Genomic DNA, 22,268 nt, shown 5'->3' with positions numbered 1-22,268 from the left:
CTAGGAATCAGTACATTGGACCTGTTCTATCCTAAACTATGCCTCTTGAAACAAAGTGGCATTACAACAGAGAAGTTGAATTGTAGTGATGTGTATGTCAAAGTGTCAAGCCTAAAAATATAACTTGAGCAGCTAATGCCTGAATTTATTCTGAACTTCATCTTGGAAATTTGTCCCTAAGCGGATGGAGAAGGTTCAGAAAAAAAGGAAATAGAGTTAGTAAACACTTACAAAGATGTTTAAGTACAAATTAAAACTATACTCCATTTCATTAGTAAATTGGCTAAAATAGATCTATTTTTTACCAGGAAAATTAAGCATAAAAGAGAGTCCCCCCTATTATAACCACTCCCCCATGCACATACATACAACTTCCCCTGTTATTAACATCTTCCCCAAGTATAGTACATTTGTTAAATTGATGAATCAATTTTAGTATGTTTTTATTAACTAAAATCCCATGGTTTTCATAAAGGTTCACTTTTTGTAATGTACAGTTATGTGGGTTTTAATAAATGCATAATGTCATGTATCCACCATTACAGTGTCATACAAAATAATTCTACCACCCTAAAAATCCCCTGTGCTTTATCTACTCATCTCATATCTACTCATATCTCATATCTACTCATAACCTGCAACCCTTGGCAATCACTAATTATTTTATTGTCCCCCATAAGTTTTGCCTTTTCCAGAATGTTACATAGTTTGAATCATAAAATATATAGCCTTTTCAGATTGACTTCTTCCATTTGTCATATGAGTTTAAGATTTCTTTATGTCATTTCATGGCTTGACAGTCTCATTTCTTTTATTTGCTTAATAATAATACAGTGTATGAATGTAGCATTGTTGATGCATTCACCTATTAAAGGAAATCTTGGTTCCAATTTTTGGCAGTTGTGAATAAAGCTATTATAAAGACTTGTATATGTGGACATAGTCTTCAACTTAATTGGGTAAATAACTTAGGAGCACCAATTGCTGGATCATATGCTAAGACCATGGTTAGCTTTATAAGAAGCTACTGATCTGTCTTCCAAAGTAACTGAACCGTTTGCTTTTTTTACCATGTGCATCTTCATTAGCACTCAGTATTCTCAGTGTTTTTAACTTCAGCTATTGCAGTTGAGAGGTGGTGGAATCTCAATGCTGTTTGTATTTACAGTCCTCTAATTATGTATAATAAGTAATTTTTCATATGCTTATTTTCATCTATCTTTGGTATTTTATGACCATTTTTGAACTGTTGATTTGTTTCTTATTGATATATTTTAAGAGTTATTTGTATATTTTGGATATGTGTTTTGCAAATACGTTCTTCGAATCTGCGGTTTGTCTTTTAATTCTATTAATCCTTTTCTTGGCAAGCATTTTTTTCATTTTTTTATAAAGATTTTATTTATTTGAGAGAGAGAGTGTGTGTATGCACACAAGCCAAGAGGAAAGGGTTAGGGGGAGAGGGAGAAGCAGACTCTTCGCTGAGCAGGATCCCTACACGGGGCTCAATCTCAGGACCCTGAGATCATGACCTGAGCCAAAGACAGACGCTTACCTGACTGAGGCACCCAGGTGCACCCAGTTTTTTTTTTCATTTTAAAAAAAGTTCAGTTTATCAGCCATGGATTGTGACTTTGGTATTAAATCTAAGACTTAATCACTAAGCCCAAGATGTAGGTTTTCTCCTATGTTTCCTTCTAGAAGATTTTTGGTTTTGTGTTTTACATTTGGTTTGGTGATTGATTTTGAATTAATTTCTTTGAAAGGTGTAAAAAAAAATTTGAAATCTTTGAAATCTGTGTCTAGATTCTTTTTCTTTTTTTTTTTTATATGAATGTTTAAATTGTGTTAGAATTTGTTGACAAGGCTATCTTTTCTTCTTTGAACAACCTTCACTTCTTTTTCAGATGTCAGTTAATTGTATTTGTGTCCATCTATTTCTGCCTGTCTTGATTAGTGTAACTTTATAGTAAGTCTTAAAATCGGGCAGTGTCAGGCTTCTTTGTGTGCTTCTACAATATTGTTTTGGCTATTCTGGGTATTTTCCCTTTTTGTATTAACTTTAGAATTAATATATTAATTTCCAAGTACTGGAAATTTTTGAGCTAATTTATAGTTTCAATCTATAGATCACACTGTAAAAATTGGTTTCTTTAACTGTATTGAATTTTTGACATTCATGAACATGGGCTATCTTTCCATTTATCTTTCCATTTACTTAGGTATTTCCTCGGAGTTTTGTGGTTTTCCTCTTATAAATCTTATATATTTCATTAGGTTTGTGCCTACATATGTAAATATTTTTGATACTAATGTGAATAGTACTATGTTTCAAATTTCAGATTCCAGGTGTTCATTGCTTATATATATATACAAATTACTTTTGTGTATTGTCTTGTATCTTGCAATCTTGGTTTAATTGATTATTGGTTCTAAAAATTTGTCAATTCTTTGGGATTTTCTACAGTCATGTCATCTACAAGTAGAAGAAAGTTTTATTTCTTCCTTTCCTCTTTCTATACCTTTATTTCCTTCTCTTATATTTATTATTCACAGGCTGTGTTTAAGCATTGAGGATAAAATTAACTGATATTATACAAACCCTCAATATGAATTTGTCTGTTTTCACTAACGAATAATTTTATTTTTGAGTATTCTCTATCATTTCTTCTTGTCCTTTCTTAGGATTAGCCTTTGATCTCATTTCTCTGTGTTATTTCTCCATGTTTCTTTTCATCTTTTTCTTCCTCTCCCTCAGCATTCTGGAATATCTTTAGTGTGATTTTCTTCGTCTCATCCATTGTTTGCTCCTTTTTAAAAAAATTTTTTTTTTTTTAAGATTTTATTCATTCATTCACGAGAGACACAGAGAGATAGAGAGAGGCAAAGACACAGAGGGAGAAGCAGGCTCCATGCAGAAGCTCGATGTGGGACTCCAGTTTTAGTATATGTGCTGCTGAAGTGAGCACTATCCTGGGACTCTAGGATCTTGCTCTGGGCCAAAGGCAGATAGATGCTCAACTGGTGAGCCACCCAGGCGTCCCCTGTTTGCTTCTAATGTGATACTGCATTTTAGTTTCTAATAATCCTTCCTTCTGGTCTGCCTCCTTGTCATGCACCTTCTTAGTCTGTTGTTTTGTGTTTAAGTCTGACTTAAAGAGCCCAAAATATTTATTTTCTAAAATATACATTTTCAGCAGTATTTAATCTTTTTCATCAGCTTACTATCTCCTTTCATGTTATACCATCTTTATATAAACTCCTATGTCAGTTTTTTTCTACCGTTTCAGGGCTTAGGGAGATGATAGCCATTAGGATGGAGTAGTTTTCAGTTAATAAAACAGATTGTTCTTGTTGTGCTGGCATTTTGTCCTAATGTTACTACATCTTAAACCAGAGCCCTTTGATGGGCTTTGACCAAGTCTGACTTCAGTAGAATATGGAAGAATCCTGTACTTGATGTTCCAGTACTATTTGATTCATTCTTGTTGCACTCTGATACTGAGAGGTCAGAGAGCTGAGGAGCACTGTTTAACTTCTCTCACTTTTGTAGTTTATGTGTAGAGTATCCCAAGACATAAATTGTTTTAGACAAGAACTCTCATGTAAATTTTAATATAAGAAATAAGATTACAATATATTTATCACCAAGCAATTTGAAGTACAAAAATTTTGGAATCTACAGTTTAATTGATAAAGATAACAGTGGGGCACCTGGGTGGCTCAGTCAGTTAGGCATCTGCCTTCAGCTCATGTCATGATCCCGGGGTCCTAGGATTGAGCCTCACATTGGGCTCCCTGCTCCGCCCTCTTCCTCTGCCAGCTGCTCTGCCTACTAGTGCATGCATGTGGGCATGTGTGTGTGTGAGCCCTCGCTCTCTCTGTGTCAAATAAAATCTTTAAAAAAAAAATTTTTTTTTTAAAGATAGCCGTTATGGTGGCTTATTGTATTTCAAACATTTTATTTAAAAAATAGATGTAGGGATGCCTGGGTGGCTCAGTGATTGACTGTCTGCCTTTGGCTCAGGATGTGATCCCCAGGTTCAGGGATTGAGTCCTGCATCAGGTTGAGCATCTTCCTTTGGCTCAGGATCTGACCCCGGGGTCCCCAGATCAAATTCTGCATTGGGCTTTCTGCAGGGAGCCTGCTTCTCCCTCTGCCTGTGTCTCTGCCTCTCTCTCTGTGTCTCTTATGAATAAACAAAATCTTTTAAAAAAGAAAAATAGATGTGATTCCAAATGACAGATTGTGCCCTAGAAAATACTCTTCGATGTAGAAATTACTGTAGCCAAAGAAACAAATATTAGGAATAATAATAGTAGATAAGCATAAAAATCCCTGGCTGCTGGCAGGTCTAAATAAACTATCCCAGTATGTTTATAACGTTAGCTACAAAGACTGGAAGTAGGGTAACCATATTAGTTACCCTGCTTGGTAGGATAACCTACCAAGTCGGATAACCAACTTTTTTTTGTTAATAATTAGTTTAAAGTATTTGGAAAGATGACATTGTATGTGAAAAATACTGAAATTATACAGTTGGTTACCTATTACACACAGTAAGTTTTAGCAGCATCGGAATTGAGCTAAAATTATTTGAAAACACATATGTTAATACACTTAAATTCTTTCAGACCTCACAAACACATCATGAAAAGGTAAGAGCTGATCTAGGCAGATCATAGTAACTTGTTTGAAGTAATTTCAATGGAAACGGTGCTATAAACTTGTTTTAACTCTTTTTTTAAAGTTTTTATTTTAATCACCTGGTGTTCATCAAGACAGGTGTACTCCTTGATCCCCATCACCTATTTCACCCATTCCTCCTATCAACCTCCCCTCTGGTAATCATCAGTTTGTTTCCTGTCTGTTTCTTGGTTTGCTTCTTTTTTTTTTCTCTCTCCCTTTGCTAGTTTGTGTTCACAGTTCACTAAATTCCACATTAGAGTGAAATCATATGGTATCTCTGTTTTTCTGACTTATTTCACTTAGTATCATACTCTCTACCTCCACCTATGTCATTGCAAATGGCAGTATTTCATTCTTTTTTATGGCTGGATAATATTTCCGTTTGTGTGTGTGTGTGTGTATATTTTTTATACCTTAATCTATTGATGGATACTTGGAGTGCTTCCATCATTTGGCTAATGTAAATAATGCTGCCGTAAACACAGAGGGGCATATTTTCCTTTGAATGAGTACGAGAGAGTTCCGTTTTCTACACATCAGCTGTTGTTTCTTGTGTTTTTATTTTAGCCATTCTGAAAGGTGTGACATGATAGCTCATTGTGGTTTTAATTTACATTTCCCTAACGATGAATAATGTTGAATATCTTTTCGTGTGTCTGTTGTCCACCTGTATGTCTTTTTTTTTTTTTTTTTTGGAGAAATGTCTGTTCCTATCTTCAACCCATTTTTAAATCCAATTGGTTTTTTTTGGATGTTGAATTGTGTCAGTTTTTTATATATTTTGGATACTAACACCTTATAAGATACGTCATTTGCATATATCTTCTCCCATTCAGTTGCTTGCCTTTGAGTTTTGTTGGTTGTTTCCTTCACTGTGTAGAACTGTTAATTTTGGTGTGATCCCAATAGTCTATTCTTGCTTTTGTTTCCCTTGCTTCGGCGAACCTATCTAGAAAGGAGTTAGTATGACCAGTGTCAGAGAAATTACTGCCTGTGCTCCCTTGTAGGATTTTTATGGTTTCAGGTCTTGAAGTTAGGTCTTCAATCAATTTTCAGTTTATTTTTGTGTGTGGTGTAAGAAAGTGGCCCAGTTTCATTCTTTTGCATGTTGCTCTCCAGTTTTCCCAGCGCTGTTGAAGTGACTATCTTTTTCCTGTTGGATATTCTTTCCTGATATGTCAGATATTAGTTGAACATAAAATTAAGGGTTTATCTCTTGGTTTTCTATTCTTTTCTCTTGATCTAATGGTCTATTCTTTACCATATCATAGTGTTTTGATTAATGCAACTTTGTAATAGAACTTGAAGTGTCAAATTGGTATGCTTCCAGCTTTGATTTTCTTTTTTCAAGATTGTTTTGCCTATTCAGGGTCTTGTAGTTCCATAGAAATTTTAGGATTGTTTGTGCTAGCCTTTGTGAGAACTGCTGTTAATATTTTGACAGGGATTGCATTAAATGTGTGGATTGCTTTGGATAGTATAGACATTTTATCAGTATTTGTTCTTCCAACCATCAGCATGGAATGACTTTTCATTTCTTTGTGTTGTCATCAGTTTCTTTCATTAGTTTTTACAGTTTTTAGAGTATAGGTCTTTTACCTCCTCAGTTGTGTTTATCTTCTATATGTTACTATCTTTAGCACAATTGTAAATAGTATTGTTTGCTTAATTTCTCTTTCTACTGCTTCATTATTGGTGTATAAATGCATCAAATTTCTCTACATTGATTTTTGTATCCTGCAACTTTACTGATTACATTTTTTAGTTTTAGCAGGTTTTTTTGTCCCAGTCTTTTGAGTTTTCTATATGTAGTATCATGTCATCTGCAAATAGTGAAAAGTTGTACTGCTTCTTTACCTATTTGGATGCCTTTTAATTTCTTTTTGTTCTCTGATTGCTGTGGCTGGGACTTCCAGTCTTAATGTTGAATGATAGTGGTGAGAGTGAGGGTCGCTTGGGTGGCTCAGTTGGTTAAGCATCTGCCTTCACTTCAGCTCAGGTCATGATTCAAAGGTCTTGGGATTGAGCCCCACATGGGGCTCCGTGCCAAGTGGGGAGCCTGCTTCTCCCTGTCCTTCTGCTGCTTTATCTGCTTGTGCTTTCTCACTCTTTCTCCAAAATAAGTAAATGGCTAAAATCTTATAGGAATAAAAAAAAAGATGGCGAGAGTGGACATCCTTGTCTTTTTCCTCACCTTAGGGGAAAGGCTCTCAGTTTTTCCCCCATTGAGGAAGTTGTTAGCTGTTGGTTTTTCTTATATGGCCTTATTATATTCAGGCGTATTCCCTCTTAAACCACCTTTTTTGAGAATTTTTATCCTAAATGGATGTTATACTTTGTCAGATGGCTTTTTCTGCATCTGCTGATCATACAGTTCTTATTCCTTTCGGTTATTGATGTGTTTATCATGTTGATTTGCAAATACTGAACTACCCTGGCAACCCAGGAAGAATTCCCACTTGATCATGGTGAATGGTTTAATGTGTTGTTGATTTTGGTTTGCTAGTATTTTGTTGAGGATTTTTGCATCTGTGTTCATCAGGTATCTCGGCCTGTAGTTCTCCTTTTGTAGTGTCTTTATCTGGTTTGCGTTTCAGGGTAATGCTGCTCCCATAGATTGAATTTGAAGCTTTCCTTTTCTATTTTTTGGAATATTTTGAGAAACATAGGTATTAACTGTTCTTTAAATGTTTGATACAATTGGCCTGAGAAGCCTTCTGGCCCTGGAGTTTTGTTTCTTGGGTGTTTTTTATTACTGATTCAGTTTTCTTGCTGGCAATCAGTCTTTTCAAATTTTCTATTTCTTCCTCTTTCAGTTTTGGTAGTTTATAAATTTCTAGGAATTTATCCATATTTTCTAATTCAGTGTTGGCATGTACTTTTTTGTAATATCCTTCTATAATTGCTTGTATCTTTTGGTGTTTGTTATCTCTCATTTGTGATTTTATTTGTTTGGGTTTTTTTTTTTTTTTTCTTGTTAAGTCTGGCTGGAAGTTTATCAGTTTTATGGAATCTCTCCCCCCAAAGAATCGCTCCCAGTTTCATTGATCTGTTGGTTTTATTTTGTGTTTCTGTATCATTTATTTCTCCTCTAATCTTTCTTATTGCCTTACTTCTGCTGATTTTAGGGGTTTTTTGTTCTTTTACTAATGCCTTTAGGTGTAAGGTTAGGTTGTTAACTTGAGATTTTTCTTTCTTCTTGAAGTAGGCCTATATTGCTATCCCCTCTCTTCAGACCACTTTTACTGAGTCCAAAGGCTATTATTAACCCTTGTTTTTACATACTCATTTGTTTCCATGTGCTTTTTAATGTCTTTTTTGGTTTTCTGGTAGAACCATTTATTATTTAGTAGCATGTTATTTAACCTCCATGTATTTGTGGGTTTTTTGAGATTTTTTCCTTTGTGATGGACTTCTAGTTTCATTGCATTGTAGTCATAAAAGATACATGCTATGGCTTTAATTTTTTTTGTTAGGCTTGTTTTGTTAAGGCTTGTTTTGTCACCTAATATGTGATCTTTTCTGAAGAATGTTCCATGTGCACTCAAGAAGAATGTGTATTCTGCTGTTTCAGGATGGGATGTTCTGACTATTAAATCCTTCTTGTCCAGTGTGTCATAGTCATTGTTTCCTTATTGATTTTCCGTTTCGATGTTTGTCCACTGATACAAGTGGGGTGTTAACGTCACTTACTATTGTATTATTATTATTTCATTTTTATTTGTTATTAACCCTTTTATGTATTGGTGTGTTCTCATGTTAGATATATAAACATTTACCATTGTTCTATCTTGTTGGATTGCCCCCTTTATTATTCTTTTTAATTCCTTTCCTTTTTTTCTATTTTTTTTTTTTAAGATTTTATTGATTTATTCATGAGAGAGACAGAGAGGGAAAGACATAGGCAGAGGAAGAAGTAGTCTCCCTGTGGGGACTGATGTGGGACTCAATCCCAGGACCCCGGGATCACACCCTGAGCCAGAGGCAGACACTCAACCACTGAGCCACCCAGGCATCCCTGCCCCCATTATTATTATATAGTGTCCTTCTTTGTCTCTTGTTACAATCTTTGTTTTAAAGCCTATTTTATCCAATAAAAGTATTGCTACTCTGGCTTTCTTTTAGTATCCATTTGTATCATAAATATTTTTCCATCCCCTCACTTTCAGTCTGCAGATATCTTTAGGTCTAAAATGAGTTTCTTGTAAGCAGCCTATGGATGGGTTTTGTTTTTCTATCCATTCTGTCACCCTCTGTCTTTTAATTGAAGCATTTAGTCCATTTGCATTCAAAGTAAATATTGAAAAATATGTATTTATTGATACTTTATTATTTTGTGCTTGTTTCTGAAGATTTTCTCAATCCTTTCTCTTTTTCATGGTTTGCTGGTTTTCTTTAGTGATAGTTTTGGATTTCTTTTTTTTTTTATTCTTTGCATATTTAGTAGTCATTTTTTATTTATGGTTGTCATTATGTTTGTCTGTGACATTTTCCATGTATAGTAGTCGGTATTAAGTTGATGGTTCAAGTTTGAGCCCATTCTTTACTCTTCTTCTCCCTGCATTTTAGGTTTATGGGGTCATATTTTAAATCCTTTTTCTTGTGAATTCCTTGTCTTATTTTTCTACAGGCATATTCATTTTTACTGTTTCTGTGTTCCTCCCTTCATCTTGTCGCTTTTGGTCTCTCTCTTCCACTCAAAGAGACCCCCTTTAATATTTCCTGCAGGGCTGGCTTAGTGGTCATGAGCTCCTTTAGTTTTTGTGGAAACTCTTTGTCTCTCCTTCTATTGTGAATGATAACCCCGCTGGAAATAGTATTCTTGGCTGCAGATTTTTCCCATTCAGCATTTTGCATGTAACATGGTACTCTTTTCTGGCTTGGAAAGTTCCTGCTGAAAAATTCACTGATACCTTCTTGGTATTTCCTTTGTATGTAATTTTTTTTTTTTGTCATGCTGCTCTTTTTATTTTTTTCTTTATTCTTAATTATGTGTGTCTTGGTGTGGATCTACTTTTGTTGATTTTGTTGGGGGTTCTTTGTGCCTCCTGGATTTGGATATCTATTTTCTTCTCCAAATGTGGGAAATTTTTAGCTATTATTTCTTCAAATGAATTATTTGCCCCCTTTCCTCTCCTCTTTTTCTGGGACTCCTATAATAATTATTTACTATATTGGGTGGTGACACTGAAGTTTCCAAGTATTCTAATTTTGTATAATTCTTTTTCTTCTCTTTTGTTCAGCTTGATTGTTTTCCATTAGTCTGTCTTCTGGGTTGTTAATTTATTCCTCTGCTTCTTCCAGCCTGCTGTTCACTCCATCAGGCATGTTTCTCATTTCATTTATTGAGCCCTTTATCTCTGCTGTTATTCTTTATCTCTGTGTTAATGGTCTCACTGATGTGCTCCAGTCTTTTCTCAAGTCCAGTGAGTATACATGTAATCATTGTTCTAAATCCTCCATCAGGAATGTTATTTATATCTGTTTGATTTTGATGGCTTCGTCCTTTTCTTTCATTTTGGACAAATTCTCTTCTCATTTTATCTAAGTCTCTGTATCTGTTTCTGTATGTTAGAAAAGTCAGTTATGTCTCATGCTTTTGAGGGCAATGGCTTTTTTAAAAAAAAAGTATTTAAATTCAATTTAATTAACCCATACTGTGTTATTAGTTTCAGAGGTAGAATTCAGTGATTCTTCAGTTGCATAGAACAGTCAGTGCTCATTATTTCAAGTGCCCTTATTAATGCCCACCACCCAGTTAGCTATCCCCCTACTCCTCTCCACTCCATCAGCCCTCAGTTTATTCCCTCTAGTTAAGAGTGTCTCATGGTTTGCATCCCTCTGTTTTCCTCTTACTTTATTTTTCCTTCCCTTCCCCTATGTTCATCTGATTTGTTTCTTAAATTCTACATGTGAGTGAACTCATAGTGGTATTTGTCTTTGACTGTCTTATTTCACTTAATATATTCTGGTTCTATCCATGTCATTGCAGATGGTAAGATTTCATTCTTTTTGATGACTGAATAATACTCCATTGCATACACATACCACATCTTCTTTTCCATTCATCTGGACATCTAGGCTCTTTCCACATATTGGCAACTGTACACATTGCTGCTGTAAGCATTGGGGTACAGGTGCACCTTTGAATCACTATGTTTGTATCCTTTGAATAAATACCTAGTAGTGTAATTGCTGGATTGTAGGGTAGCTCTATTTTTAACTTTTTGAGGAACCTCCATACTGTTTTCCAGAGTGGCTGCACCAGTTTGCGTTCCCACCAACAGTGTAAGAGGGTTCCCCTTTCTCTACATCCTCACCAATATCTGTTGTTTCCAAAGTTGTTCATTTTAGCTATTCTCACTGATGTGAGGTGGTATCTCATTGTGGTTTTGATTTGTAGTTCCCTGATGGAGGGCAATGACTTTATGAGTAAGAGGTTCTATAGTGCCCTGCATGTAGTGTCTTCTCTTCCTCAAGACCTGGCACTTCTGAGAATGTCAGAGGATTTGTGCTACATGCACTCTGCTGATGTGTTGTCCTGGCTACTTTATCTTTCAGGGCAGTCATCTACAGATGCTCTTTTCCTCTTGTAGGCTGTGTTTGGTCCCTAGCCTGAATGTGATTCATCTTAACTAGATGTGCTCTGGTTTGCTTGTAAAATGATAACGTTTTACCACTATCACCTGAATCAAGTGTGAGGAGACATTGTATTGGCAGGAGTTTAAGCCAGTCTTATGAGGGCGGGGGGCCGCACTGTGGTGGGACTGAGGCAAAAGTGACTGGGAAGGGCAATTCACCATGGCATGGAGCTGGGCTTGGTATAGGAAGTTTAGTAGCAAGTGTGGGTGCTAGGCTGTTTTCTTTGAGTAGCTCTGTGTTTATGCTGATGAGCGTTGGAGGTAAATGGTACCCGTCAGTTCATTTTTTTTTTTTTTTCCCAGAGATCTCTGTGAATACCCTCTCCCTGGGACACTCTGAGATGAGCAACTATCCTCTGCACTGTGTGCCTCAGGCACTCTTTAGGTTGCTTTATGTCTGCAGACTGTTTTCTCTGCCTTCTCTCCAAGAGCAGCCCCAGTGTCCTTCAGATTCTCCTAGAAACAAGCATGCTGACCTTTGGAACTCTAGTCTTTAAGCCCCACTGGTTGCAAGAACTCAAGAAATTGAGGCCCTCTAGCTTTCCAAACCAATCTTTTGGGGATTCATTTCCTATATACTCCCCTGTGTGTTTGTCTCACTTCTCTGAGACTGTGGCTTCCTAATACCACGTTGGCTCCGATCCATTTCTCTCCCAAGATAAGTCTCTGCAATTCTACCATCTTTGATGTGGCCTCTTCTCTACCCTTAGTTATGGAGCTTTCTCTGCCAGTCTTAAGGTCAATTTCTGGGTGATGATTTCATTGATTTGGATGATTTCATTCGTTTGGATGATTTCATTGGTTATCTACTTGCATTTATGAGAGGAGGCAAGCCTAGGATCCTCTACTCCACTGCCATCTTCCTTTGTGAAAAACTTTCTTCATGCATATGTAAAATGAATGTGTTTTTATTACTGCCATTTCATTATGCAGAGAATTTAAAATAGTTTTCAACAGTTTACCAACCATAAAATAATTTAAAACCTATAATCAGACCCAGGGAAATGTAACCATTATGTAAGTAAGATATCAATTAATGGAAGGAAGAACATTGCAGATTACTAAGAAGCTGTCGTAAAGGCCGTATTTTGAGATACCATGTTTGTATAATCTGGGAATGAAGTCTTGTGATAGACTCATACTTGCTCTAAAGGCCAAGAAGTACCACTTCATTTTCTGACAGTTCTCTATAAAGAATGTCACTTCTTATCTGGTGTTTATTTCATAGTATGACAGTTGATATTTTGAGATTTCCCTTTTTAAGAAGACTTAGATTACCTATGATCTGAGGTAGAATTCCGTTGGGGTTTATTTAGATTTATTTATTTTGAGAGAGCACACATGCACACAAGAGTGAGTACAGGGAAAGGGGCAGAGGCAGAGGGAGAGAATCTTAAGCAAGCTCTGTGCTCAGCAAAGAGCCAGATGCTGGGCAGGATCTCACCACCCTGAGATCATGACCTGAGCTGAAATCAAGAGTTAGATGCTTAATGGGCTGAACCATCCAAGCATACCAGAATTCCATTTGTTATACCAGAATACTTAGTATTTTTGATATCCTTTTGTGAAACCTAATTATTTATTTATTTTATTTTTTGAGACCTAATAATTTAAAATGATATTTGCTTGTATTTCAAAAAGGTGTTACAGTGACATATATAATGTTCCAAATACAAATAGTATTTTTTCAAAATGGGACCAGTTGTTCCAGTGTCTTTTTTGAGTATCCTTTTTGCCTTCACTTTTAATATGTTTTTTTTTAATTTTTATTTATTTATGATAGTCACAGAGAGAGAGAGAGAGAGGCAGAGACATAGGCAGAGGGAGAAGCAGGCTCCATGCACCGAGAGCCCGACGTGGGATTCAATTCCGGGTCTCCAGGATCGCGCCCTGGCCAAAGGCAGGCGCTAAACCGCTGCGCCACCCAGGGATCCCTTGCCTTCACTTTTAATATCATCTTCACTAATTTCTTTTATATACATAGCCTATTTTGAGGGACCATTTATTTTCTAATTGTAGGAGTAGCTTTAATATTAATAGTTCTTTATCATTGTTCTTCTTTTTAAAAGCTTTTTGGGGACACCTGGGTTGCTTAGCAGTTGAGCATCTGCCTTTGGCTCAGGGCATGATCCTGGAGTCCCAGGATTGAGTCCCACGTTGGGCTGCCTAGTGGGATCCTGCTTCTCCCTCTGCCTATGTCTATGCCTCTCTTCTGTGTGTGTCTCATGAATCAAACTTTTTTTAAAAAAAAAAGGCCTTTTGGCTTTTCTTTAGTTCTATTCATTTTTAAGTTTTAAAAATATGCAATATTAATGTGAAGAGATGTGTATTATATTGCAATATAATTGTAATAAGATATCACTACCCAAAAAAGTAGAGAATAGGAAGTATGTAGCACAGGAATCTGTGGTTATAAAAATCTGAAACTTTTTAATTGAACAATTTAAGGTGGTGTAACACTGCTAGTGTATTTTTAGTAGTAATTGTATTATTATTAGTAATTTTTTTTCTTTGCAAGCTATACATTTCTTTAATAAGGTCTTTCTCTATATACAGTAGCCCGCCTTAACCCTTAGGACATACATTCCAAGACCCTAGTGAATGCCTGAAGGCAAACCCAGGGATAGTAACAAACCTTATATATACTGGGTTTTTTTGTTTTGTTTTGTTTTTTTGTTTTTTTACCTATGTTAAAATTTAATGTATAAGTTAGGCACAGTAAGACGTTAAGAATAACAACTAGTAATAAAATAGAATGATTATAATAAATATAATAAAAGTTATATGAATGTGGTATTTCTGTCAAAATATATTGTACTTAACCTTCTTGTGATGATGTGAAATGATAAAATGTCTACATGATGAGATGAAGTTAGATGAATGATGTAGGCATTGTTATGTAACATTAGGCTACTACTGACCTGCCTGTAATGTCAAAAGGATGCTTCCACATCGCATGCAACTGAAGCTTCAGTTAAGGGGTGGCTATTATACCTAGCAGCTAAAGAGGAAACCTCTCTTTTTCAACTTATCCTCTTGGTATTCTTTTCCAATTTTTATTTCATGATAACATACAGAGTAATTAACAGTATTTCATAGAAATTAGTATGTTGACTGGGGTAGACTTTTTGCAATCATATAGCGTTCTAATACATGTTTTTCAATAGCTCTTAAGTGATTTCAGTTATATTTAGGTGAATAAATGTTAAAGATGAATAATGAACTAACACAGGAAGCTCTCAAGTGGCTGTAGTTATATGTGATTTATAGAGAAATATGTCTTTGACAGTTGTTTCTAAGCATTTATTAGTTTGGGAATATGATTGAGGGACGGTGACAGTCCTGGCTTTTGGTATCTTGAGTTAGATGTTAGATGTTCCACTTAAACTTTTATCTACGAATACTGTGCAAATTTATTTGTTTAAAATGGCAATCTTTTTATATTACTCTGTTCCCATTATTCATAGTTTTAAAAAGAATATGGGCTTATGATTTTTATCTATTATTAAATATTCCATAAACTTTTTAATACCATTTAGTTAATAAACCATGCTCTGAAAGAACTAATGGAAGTAGAAGAAGTGAGTGAAAATGTTTTACAAGTTCACCTAAATGGTAAGTAGATCATCATTTTGCCATTGGAATGAATATAAGTCTTGCAAGCTTTTTATAATATAAAATTTATTTTACTAGTATGTTTTAAAGGTAGATAATAATTATAATTTAAAAACATGATCTGTGTTTAACTTTCACTTTAATATACCATACATAGTATTTTTAGAAATTAAATAATAATAGTAAAAGGATGTGCAAAAGGACTCTTGGTTTTTTGGTCTTTCTTTTCTCTCTTTAAAACAAAAGAATGCCAAGGAAGGTAGTTCTCTGAGTTTACCAAATGTCTTCATTGCTGAGTTTCAAAAAGGAAGTAATATTAACTAACAGACTTTTGATATTTTTCTTTCTAGTTAAATTTAAAAACAATTAGAAAACTTACTTGACTGGAAAATAATCTGCACTGTATCAAATAAATATTTCATTTTAGTTAAATGCTTTTAATTGGACTTTATTTCAGGACTGCTGCAGATCAATGATAAAATTGCCCTAAAGGAAATCACAAGGCAGTTAAATCTGGAAAATGTAGTTGGAGATAAAGTTTTTGTAAGTATCCTTTTAAATAGGCTTTAACTTTTGTGTGCCATAGATATTTTTGTATTTTTGTAAGGCTAGGGACTGTTACAGAGATTCTAAATTGAAATATAAAAGATTCTTAACGTAAAAAAGTATAATGTACTAGGATGCATTTATACATATCTTTATGTTTAGATATTTTTGAAGTAGATTATATTAACTATAAAATACCCGAGAAATCCATGTTTATGTAGATATTATCAGAGTTTTTTTATCTTTAAGTATTTTAATTCCCTATCTTTGGAGATCGTTTAACGTATTTTTTAAAGTACTACGCTCTAGCAGCCAGTTTTTAGTCTCCTGAGACTTGGGTAGCTGGGAGTAATGGGAAATGTGCTGAATTTGAAACTACAAAAGGTAGAGTTGAGTCTTGTCTTAAAACTATTGACTACTTGATGATCATGGCTAATGAGTATTTCTGAAGTTCAGATTTCTCACCTGTGTTAAATATGCATTATCTTACACTTCACAGATTTATTTTAAAGACAAAAGGAAGCATTAAACAATTTATGTTTAAAATTGCTGGATTGGTAATGTAGCATTTATACATATTATAGCATAATATAAAATGTCAGTTACCTCTTATTATTAAAATGTTTTCAGAAACTTAATTCATATCTCATTATTGTAACAGCTTTGGAACCTAAGGATAATGAACATCAGGGATTTAAAGGAAACTAATTAGCAATGTTTTGGAACTTTCATTAGACTTTTTATACTATCACTTGATTTATAGGGTTGAAGAGAAACATGATTAAATTAATTTATAGCTACTTTAGTTTTCATAATGAAATGACTTAACCTCATACTGTTATTCAGTTGAAGTGGTTGTGTACATACCAAGTTCATTTTTTGCTCACTGGTGATCATACAGTGTTATCACTCTAGTGTGTACTCTTTTCTGCAGTGACACAGCCATTGTTCTGTAAGCCTCTGAGCATTTGGTAATTTCATTCTTTAGTAATAATTACCTATGAAAAGGTCAGCCAACCATGTGTTACCTTTCCACTATGTTTAAAGGTTCAGCATGCCCCTCTGTAAGTCTAACGTTTTATCTCCTGTTCAGAATGTGATGTTGAATACAGTGGCCTACTTGGTCAAGATTTACTATTATGTAGTCTCAGTTTGGCTTTTGGTTTGCAATTGATGTTAGACTGGGGTTTCTGACTTTCCTAAATGGACCTATTCTTTCTTATTGGATTCATAGGAAACAATAAAAGGCACAATTATTTATCATTTCTATTGTTATCATAATCATCACATAGAGTGATTATTAGTTTAACCTCTACATTATATAGGTAAGTAACCTGAGGCTCAGAGAGCATAATTAGCTTCCTTAAGGTCATAAAATGACAAAGACTGGACATTAGGAACCTAAGTCATTTAACCCAGACGCTTTCTGTTTTGGTATACTTACAGCAAATTTATATATTACTATACATATATACATACGTATATGTATGTAAGGATATTCTCATTTGCATATGTACTTATATAATAACATACTTAACACTTAATGTCAGGTATAACCATCTCTTAAAAAATAAGGAAAAGGCAAGCAACCTTTGGATAACTTTGACCACTGATTTACCCACAGATTGCTTCTGAGGTTTTGTTTATATTATGAAAAATACCTCTTGCCCTACCTATCTTGGAAATGTTGATTTGACAAGATACAGTTATAAAACATGCCTATTAGCTATTTTATATCTGTTCTCCATTGGGAAACAAACAAGTGGATTTATTTTCTCCTTTATGTCTTTGCAAATTTAAAGTTGGCTATTTCTTTAAATTAAAAACTCTGAATGAAGTAAAAATTAATAATATAAATGAAAAAATATTTTAACAAGGCCTTTATCCACAAGTTGAAGCATCTGGATAACGCATCTGCTCCTCTGTTAATTTCCATGTAGAATATTTAAGTTGTATCCAAAAATATTTTGGCTATGTTCCAAGTAAACATAGCCAATTTTGATATGATATATATGAATTCTATAAAATGCTCTTGAATAGGGGAAAACTATTATAGTATGTAATAATTTGAGGCAATTTCTTTTCGTCTTCCCTTTTAGATCTCATTTAAATTTGTGCACATGTATTTTTAATAGTACGGTTTTTTTGGGATGCCTGGGTCGCCCAGCGGTTGAGTGTCTGCTTTCAACTCAGGGCATGATCCCAGAGTCCTGGGATTGAGTCCCACAAGGAGCTTCCTGCATGGAGCCTGCTTCTCCCTATGTCTTATGTCTCTGCCTGTCTCTCTGTCTCTTTCATGAATAAATAAATAAAATCTTAAAAAAATATATAGTATGGCGTTTTTTTGTTTGTATTTAAATTTTAGTTAGTTAACATAGTTATGTATAAGTTAACATATAGTGTATACTGGTTTCTGGAGTTGAATTTAGTGACTCATCACTTATATGTAACACCCAGTGCTCCTTAATGCCCATCACCCATTTAGCCTATCCTCTGCCCAGCCTCCCATCTGTTGACCCTCAGTTTGTTCTCTATAATTATGAGAGTCTTATAGTTTGCCTGTCTCTTCTCTTTTACCCCTTCCCTTGTGTTCATCTATTTTCTTAAATTCCACATATGAGTAAAATTATATGAGCATTTTTTTAGTGGTACAAGTTAATCTATTTGATGATACAAAGTGCAGTGATTTCTTGTTCTCTGGCTGTATTTAGAATACAGCAAGTCTTAAAAACTGCCTTTAAATTAAAAGTAACATTTTTACAGACTCTATCCAGAAAATATAAAATTTGAGCATGACAGAGTAATGCCATTTTCAATACTATACCATGTCTCCTTTTATATTTAAGTTTTTAATGGTGCACCTGGAAATATCCAGCTTAGAATCTGTCTACTTACTAATCTAGGAATATATACATAGTATCTATATAATACCTAAGAATCAGATAGTCCTCTTTGTATCATTAAACTTTTAATTATGGTGTCTTTTTTTTTTTTTTTTTTTTTTTGTTAGGGAAGTTTTGCCGAAAACCTTTCATTTCTTCTGGAAGCTTTAAAAAAAGGTAAATATTAGTATATTTAACATCATCAAAGGTATCTTTTAGCTTTATTTTCCCCTGATTATAAAAGTGATACATATTTTTCCAAAAAAAAATGTGAAAAGCCATAATACAATGATCACTGTAATCCCTCGACTGTTAGAGTTATTATCCCAGTTATTATTATTTTTCAAGTAGTCTCCATGCTCAGCGTGGAGCCCAGTTTGGGGCTTGAACTGATGACTCTTGAGATCAAGACTTGAGCTGAGATCAAGAGTTGGGACCCTTAACTGACTGAACCACTGAGGCACCCTGTGATTATCCCAATTAACATTTGGTTTCATATCTTTATTTACCTGCAATTTCTCAATAATACAGATGGATCTAATTTTTTATAAGAATAAAATAAGTTCCCATATTGTATAATGTGTATCTTTTCACTAAGCAATATGTTGTGAGTTTCTCGCCATGTCAGTAAATAGTGAGTTATATCATCATTTTTATGGTTCTCATATATTGTTTAATAAATTACCTATACTTAAAAATGTAATAAATAATGAATTATTAATCACCAGTTATGAACTTTGATTTCTGACTTTATATAATTAGGAAGAGATGCTTAGATGATCTTTTAGATATTTCCTAGGGTAAATTTAATGAGTAGAGATCTGGATTAAACACTACCATATTTAAAAGAATATAGGGGCCTGGGTTGCTCACTTGCTTAAGCGTCTGCCTTCAGCTCAGGTCATGATCCCAGTGTCTTGGGATTGAGCGCTTCAGCTGGCTCCCTGCTCAGGGGAAAGTCTGCTTCTCCTCCTCCTTTCCCCACTCCCTTTACCTCTCCCCCTGCTCCTACTGTCTCTTTTTCTCTGTCTCTCTCAAATAAATCTTTAGAAGGAAAAGGAAAGAGAAAAAAAGAAAGTAAAACTATAACCAAATTACCCTTGAAGTTCCATTTCAAATCTAAACATATTTAAGAGTACCTTTTCCTTTACAACTTTGATTTACAATTATCAATTTTCATGTCTGCCTGAGAAAAAATATATCTCATAGTTTGATATGCATAATTGTGGTGTTGATGCCCATCACTTCATATTATTATTGGACATTGATATTTCCTGGTTTATGTATTTTCTTGTTGGTTCTTTACCTTATTTTGGTGGTGTTTATCGCATACTCACTTAGAATTCATGCACTCATTTTTCTCTTACCTTGATTTGGACTTTTGTGCTGAAAAGAAATTTTAAATTTTTTATGTAGTCAGTATTTTTCCCTCGAGTTTGAAGGTGTTCATTTCTATTTTCATATACATATATTTTGTAATTTGGCACGAATTATTTTGATAAGGTGTTAAGTGAAGAGCTAATCTTGCATACACTACTTTTCCCCGTTGATTTTAATGGTGTATTTTATCAAATACTACATTTCTATATTATGCAGATTTGTTTATACACTCTTTGAGTAGTCCTTGTGATTTTAATGCCCTTTAGGTGACAGTATATGTTTTGTTATCTGTTCATTGTCCTCATATCAGATTTTCTTTTCACTTGTTTGTGTAAATATAAAGCCATAAACCTTATGATAATAGTGATTCTTCTGCTAAAGTAGTTTCCCTCATTGTAATGTGAAAAATGACTCGTATTGAACTTTTCCTCTGTTGAAATACTAAAATTGTGGTGGTGGTGGCTCACAAAACCTGTGGTTTGAAAGAGTTAAAAGTGGCTTTGGTTGAATTTCATGGCTTAACAGTTACTTGTAAAGTTACAAATACTTGGGAAGATACACTTTGCATTTCTACTAACTAAACAAATCTGCTTTGAAGCAAAAATTTTGTTCATAAGTTGGTGGGACTCCCTTTATTATTAATCCCAAAGTATTTTGATCTATGTAGGTGTTAAGAGATCCCTGTCAGTTTTCTGATGTTAGAAGCTTATATTTACAGTTTTAAAAACAATAGTCTAGTCACTTAGGTAATGTTCTTAATTTTCATCAGTAAATGACTAGAGTCTCATAATTAGACTGTGAACTAATTGAGGGCAATAGGGCTGTCTTTTCTTGTGAATAATTTTTTGTTGTTGTTAAATAAATGTATAGGCTTTGCTAAGTATCCTACCCAAAATAGGTTTTCAATATATGTTTGTTGAATAGAGTTTTAACACCTAAATAAAGTGTAGTAAATAATTTGGAAATTTAAGAAAGGTTGATACAATTGCCTGTTAATATCTAAAACTCTTATTTTATCTTAGGTGACCGGTCTAGTAGCTGCCCAGTGATCTTCATATTAGATGAATTTGATCTTTTTACTCATCATAAAAACCAAACACTCCTCTATAATCTTTTTGACATTTCTCAGTCTGCACAGACTCCACTAGCAGTTATTGGTCTTACATGTAGATTGGTAAGTTTTTCTTTCTATCAAAATATTGATTATCATATTTAGAAAATTAAACAATAATTACTGACATAGTCACTTATGTAGGTCATTATTATATCAAGCATTTTTTCAAATGTGTTTCACTAGTGCCTGGTTCATTTATCCTACTTTTCAACTCAGATTTAAGAAAACAAGAAGACATTTATCACACATACTCATAAACTTATACCTTTCTCCCTCCCTCTAGTGGAATCACTGAATAAAAAATATGAAGTCAGATTATGCTAGTATAATTTCTACATTAGCAGGTAAAGAGAAAATTAAATAATCGCACCATTTTATTAAAATCTCTAATAGTTTATACTTAGGATTCTATATTTTGACAATGCTTAGACTTGAGTAGAAAATGATACTGTCCCATCTTTGTGGTTCACATTTCCAGAAATGGAAGGGATTACTTCTATCAAGCTGTCACAGTAGATAGTGCCTTTTTTGCTTCTTAAAGATGATTTTAGAATGATTTTTAACCATAGTCTCAATGTCACTATCATACTACTTTATGAAGACTTTTCTACATGTTGAACCTAACATACTTGGGATGACTACACAGGCCTTTTTTGTTGTTGTTGGTTATCTTCTTTTACATTATAAACTTTCTTCCTGAATTCAGGTAAAACTGGTATATAAGAATCATCTCTTTTCTGATACTGTGGCTGCCATGAATCTGTTGTTTTCATTCTTGGCAGATCTGTGGTCAGGCCCATTTACTTCTTTTCCTTTCCTACAGCTCTTTGTTTTTTTGAAAAGTGAAATGCTTTACTAAGTCTTTTTTTTTTTTTTTTTTTTTTTTTTTTACTAAGTCATCTTTCGGTGACGAAGTCCTCCTTCCAGTGTTGTTTTTCTGTGGAGCGTCTTTCTCTGTCGTGTTTTCCCCAGTGCTCTAGAGTTTATGATATATGCCTTCATAGTAAGCCTTCCTCACAGAACATCTGTCTGGTTCTTCACAGATCTTTATTCCTCCTTGCCAAAACATCAGTCACACTGTAGGAGTTAAGGAAGCATCTCCTTTCTTGCTTTAAAAAAAAAAAAATCTTCCTTGGGTGGAAGTAGCACTAGCAAATGTTACTGACCCATTGAAGGACCAAATAAAGAATCTGTTGTTCTTTAGCAGTGTCATGATAAGCCTTTAAAAAGTCTAAATGTATGATTCTCCCAACTGTGCAATTCAAGTCTGTCTATATGTCTGCGTTTATAGGAGAAAAGCAAAAGGATAGATGGATTAGTGACTTTGTTAGCAAACAATCTCTTCTCTCTGGAAGTAGGTTTTTTTGGTTTTGTTTTGTTTTTTTACTATTCCCTTTATT

General features: G+C 34.3%; 1 protein-coding gene across 5 annotated transcripts in view; it reads left to right on the top strand.

Annotated features, from left to right (window-relative positions):
• ORC4 (origin recognition complex subunit 4) overlaps positions 1–22,268 on the top strand; it is an 85,863-nt gene that overhangs the window by 41,471 nt on the left and 22,124 nt on the right. For all 5 annotated transcript variants that reach the window (XM_041739761.1, XM_041739760.1, XM_041739764.1 and 2 more), the window contains 4 exons: positions 14,871–14,946; positions 15,404–15,489; positions 18,503–18,551; positions 20,777–20,928. In XM_041739761.1, coding sequence (XP_041595695.1) covers positions 14,871–14,946; positions 15,404–15,489; positions 18,503–18,551; positions 20,777–20,928 — 363 coding nt within the window. The remainder of the gene's footprint in view (positions 1–14,870; positions 14,947–15,403; positions 15,490–18,502; positions 18,552–20,776; positions 20,929–22,268) is intronic.

This window comes from Vulpes lagopus, chromosome 24 (assembly GCF_018345385.1).
Source record: "Vulpes lagopus strain Blue_001 chromosome 24, ASM1834538v1, whole genome shotgun sequence".
NCBI lineage: Eukaryota > Metazoa > Chordata > Mammalia > Carnivora > Canidae > Vulpes > Vulpes lagopus.
This window is presented reverse-complemented; position numbering and strand designations above follow the sequence as displayed.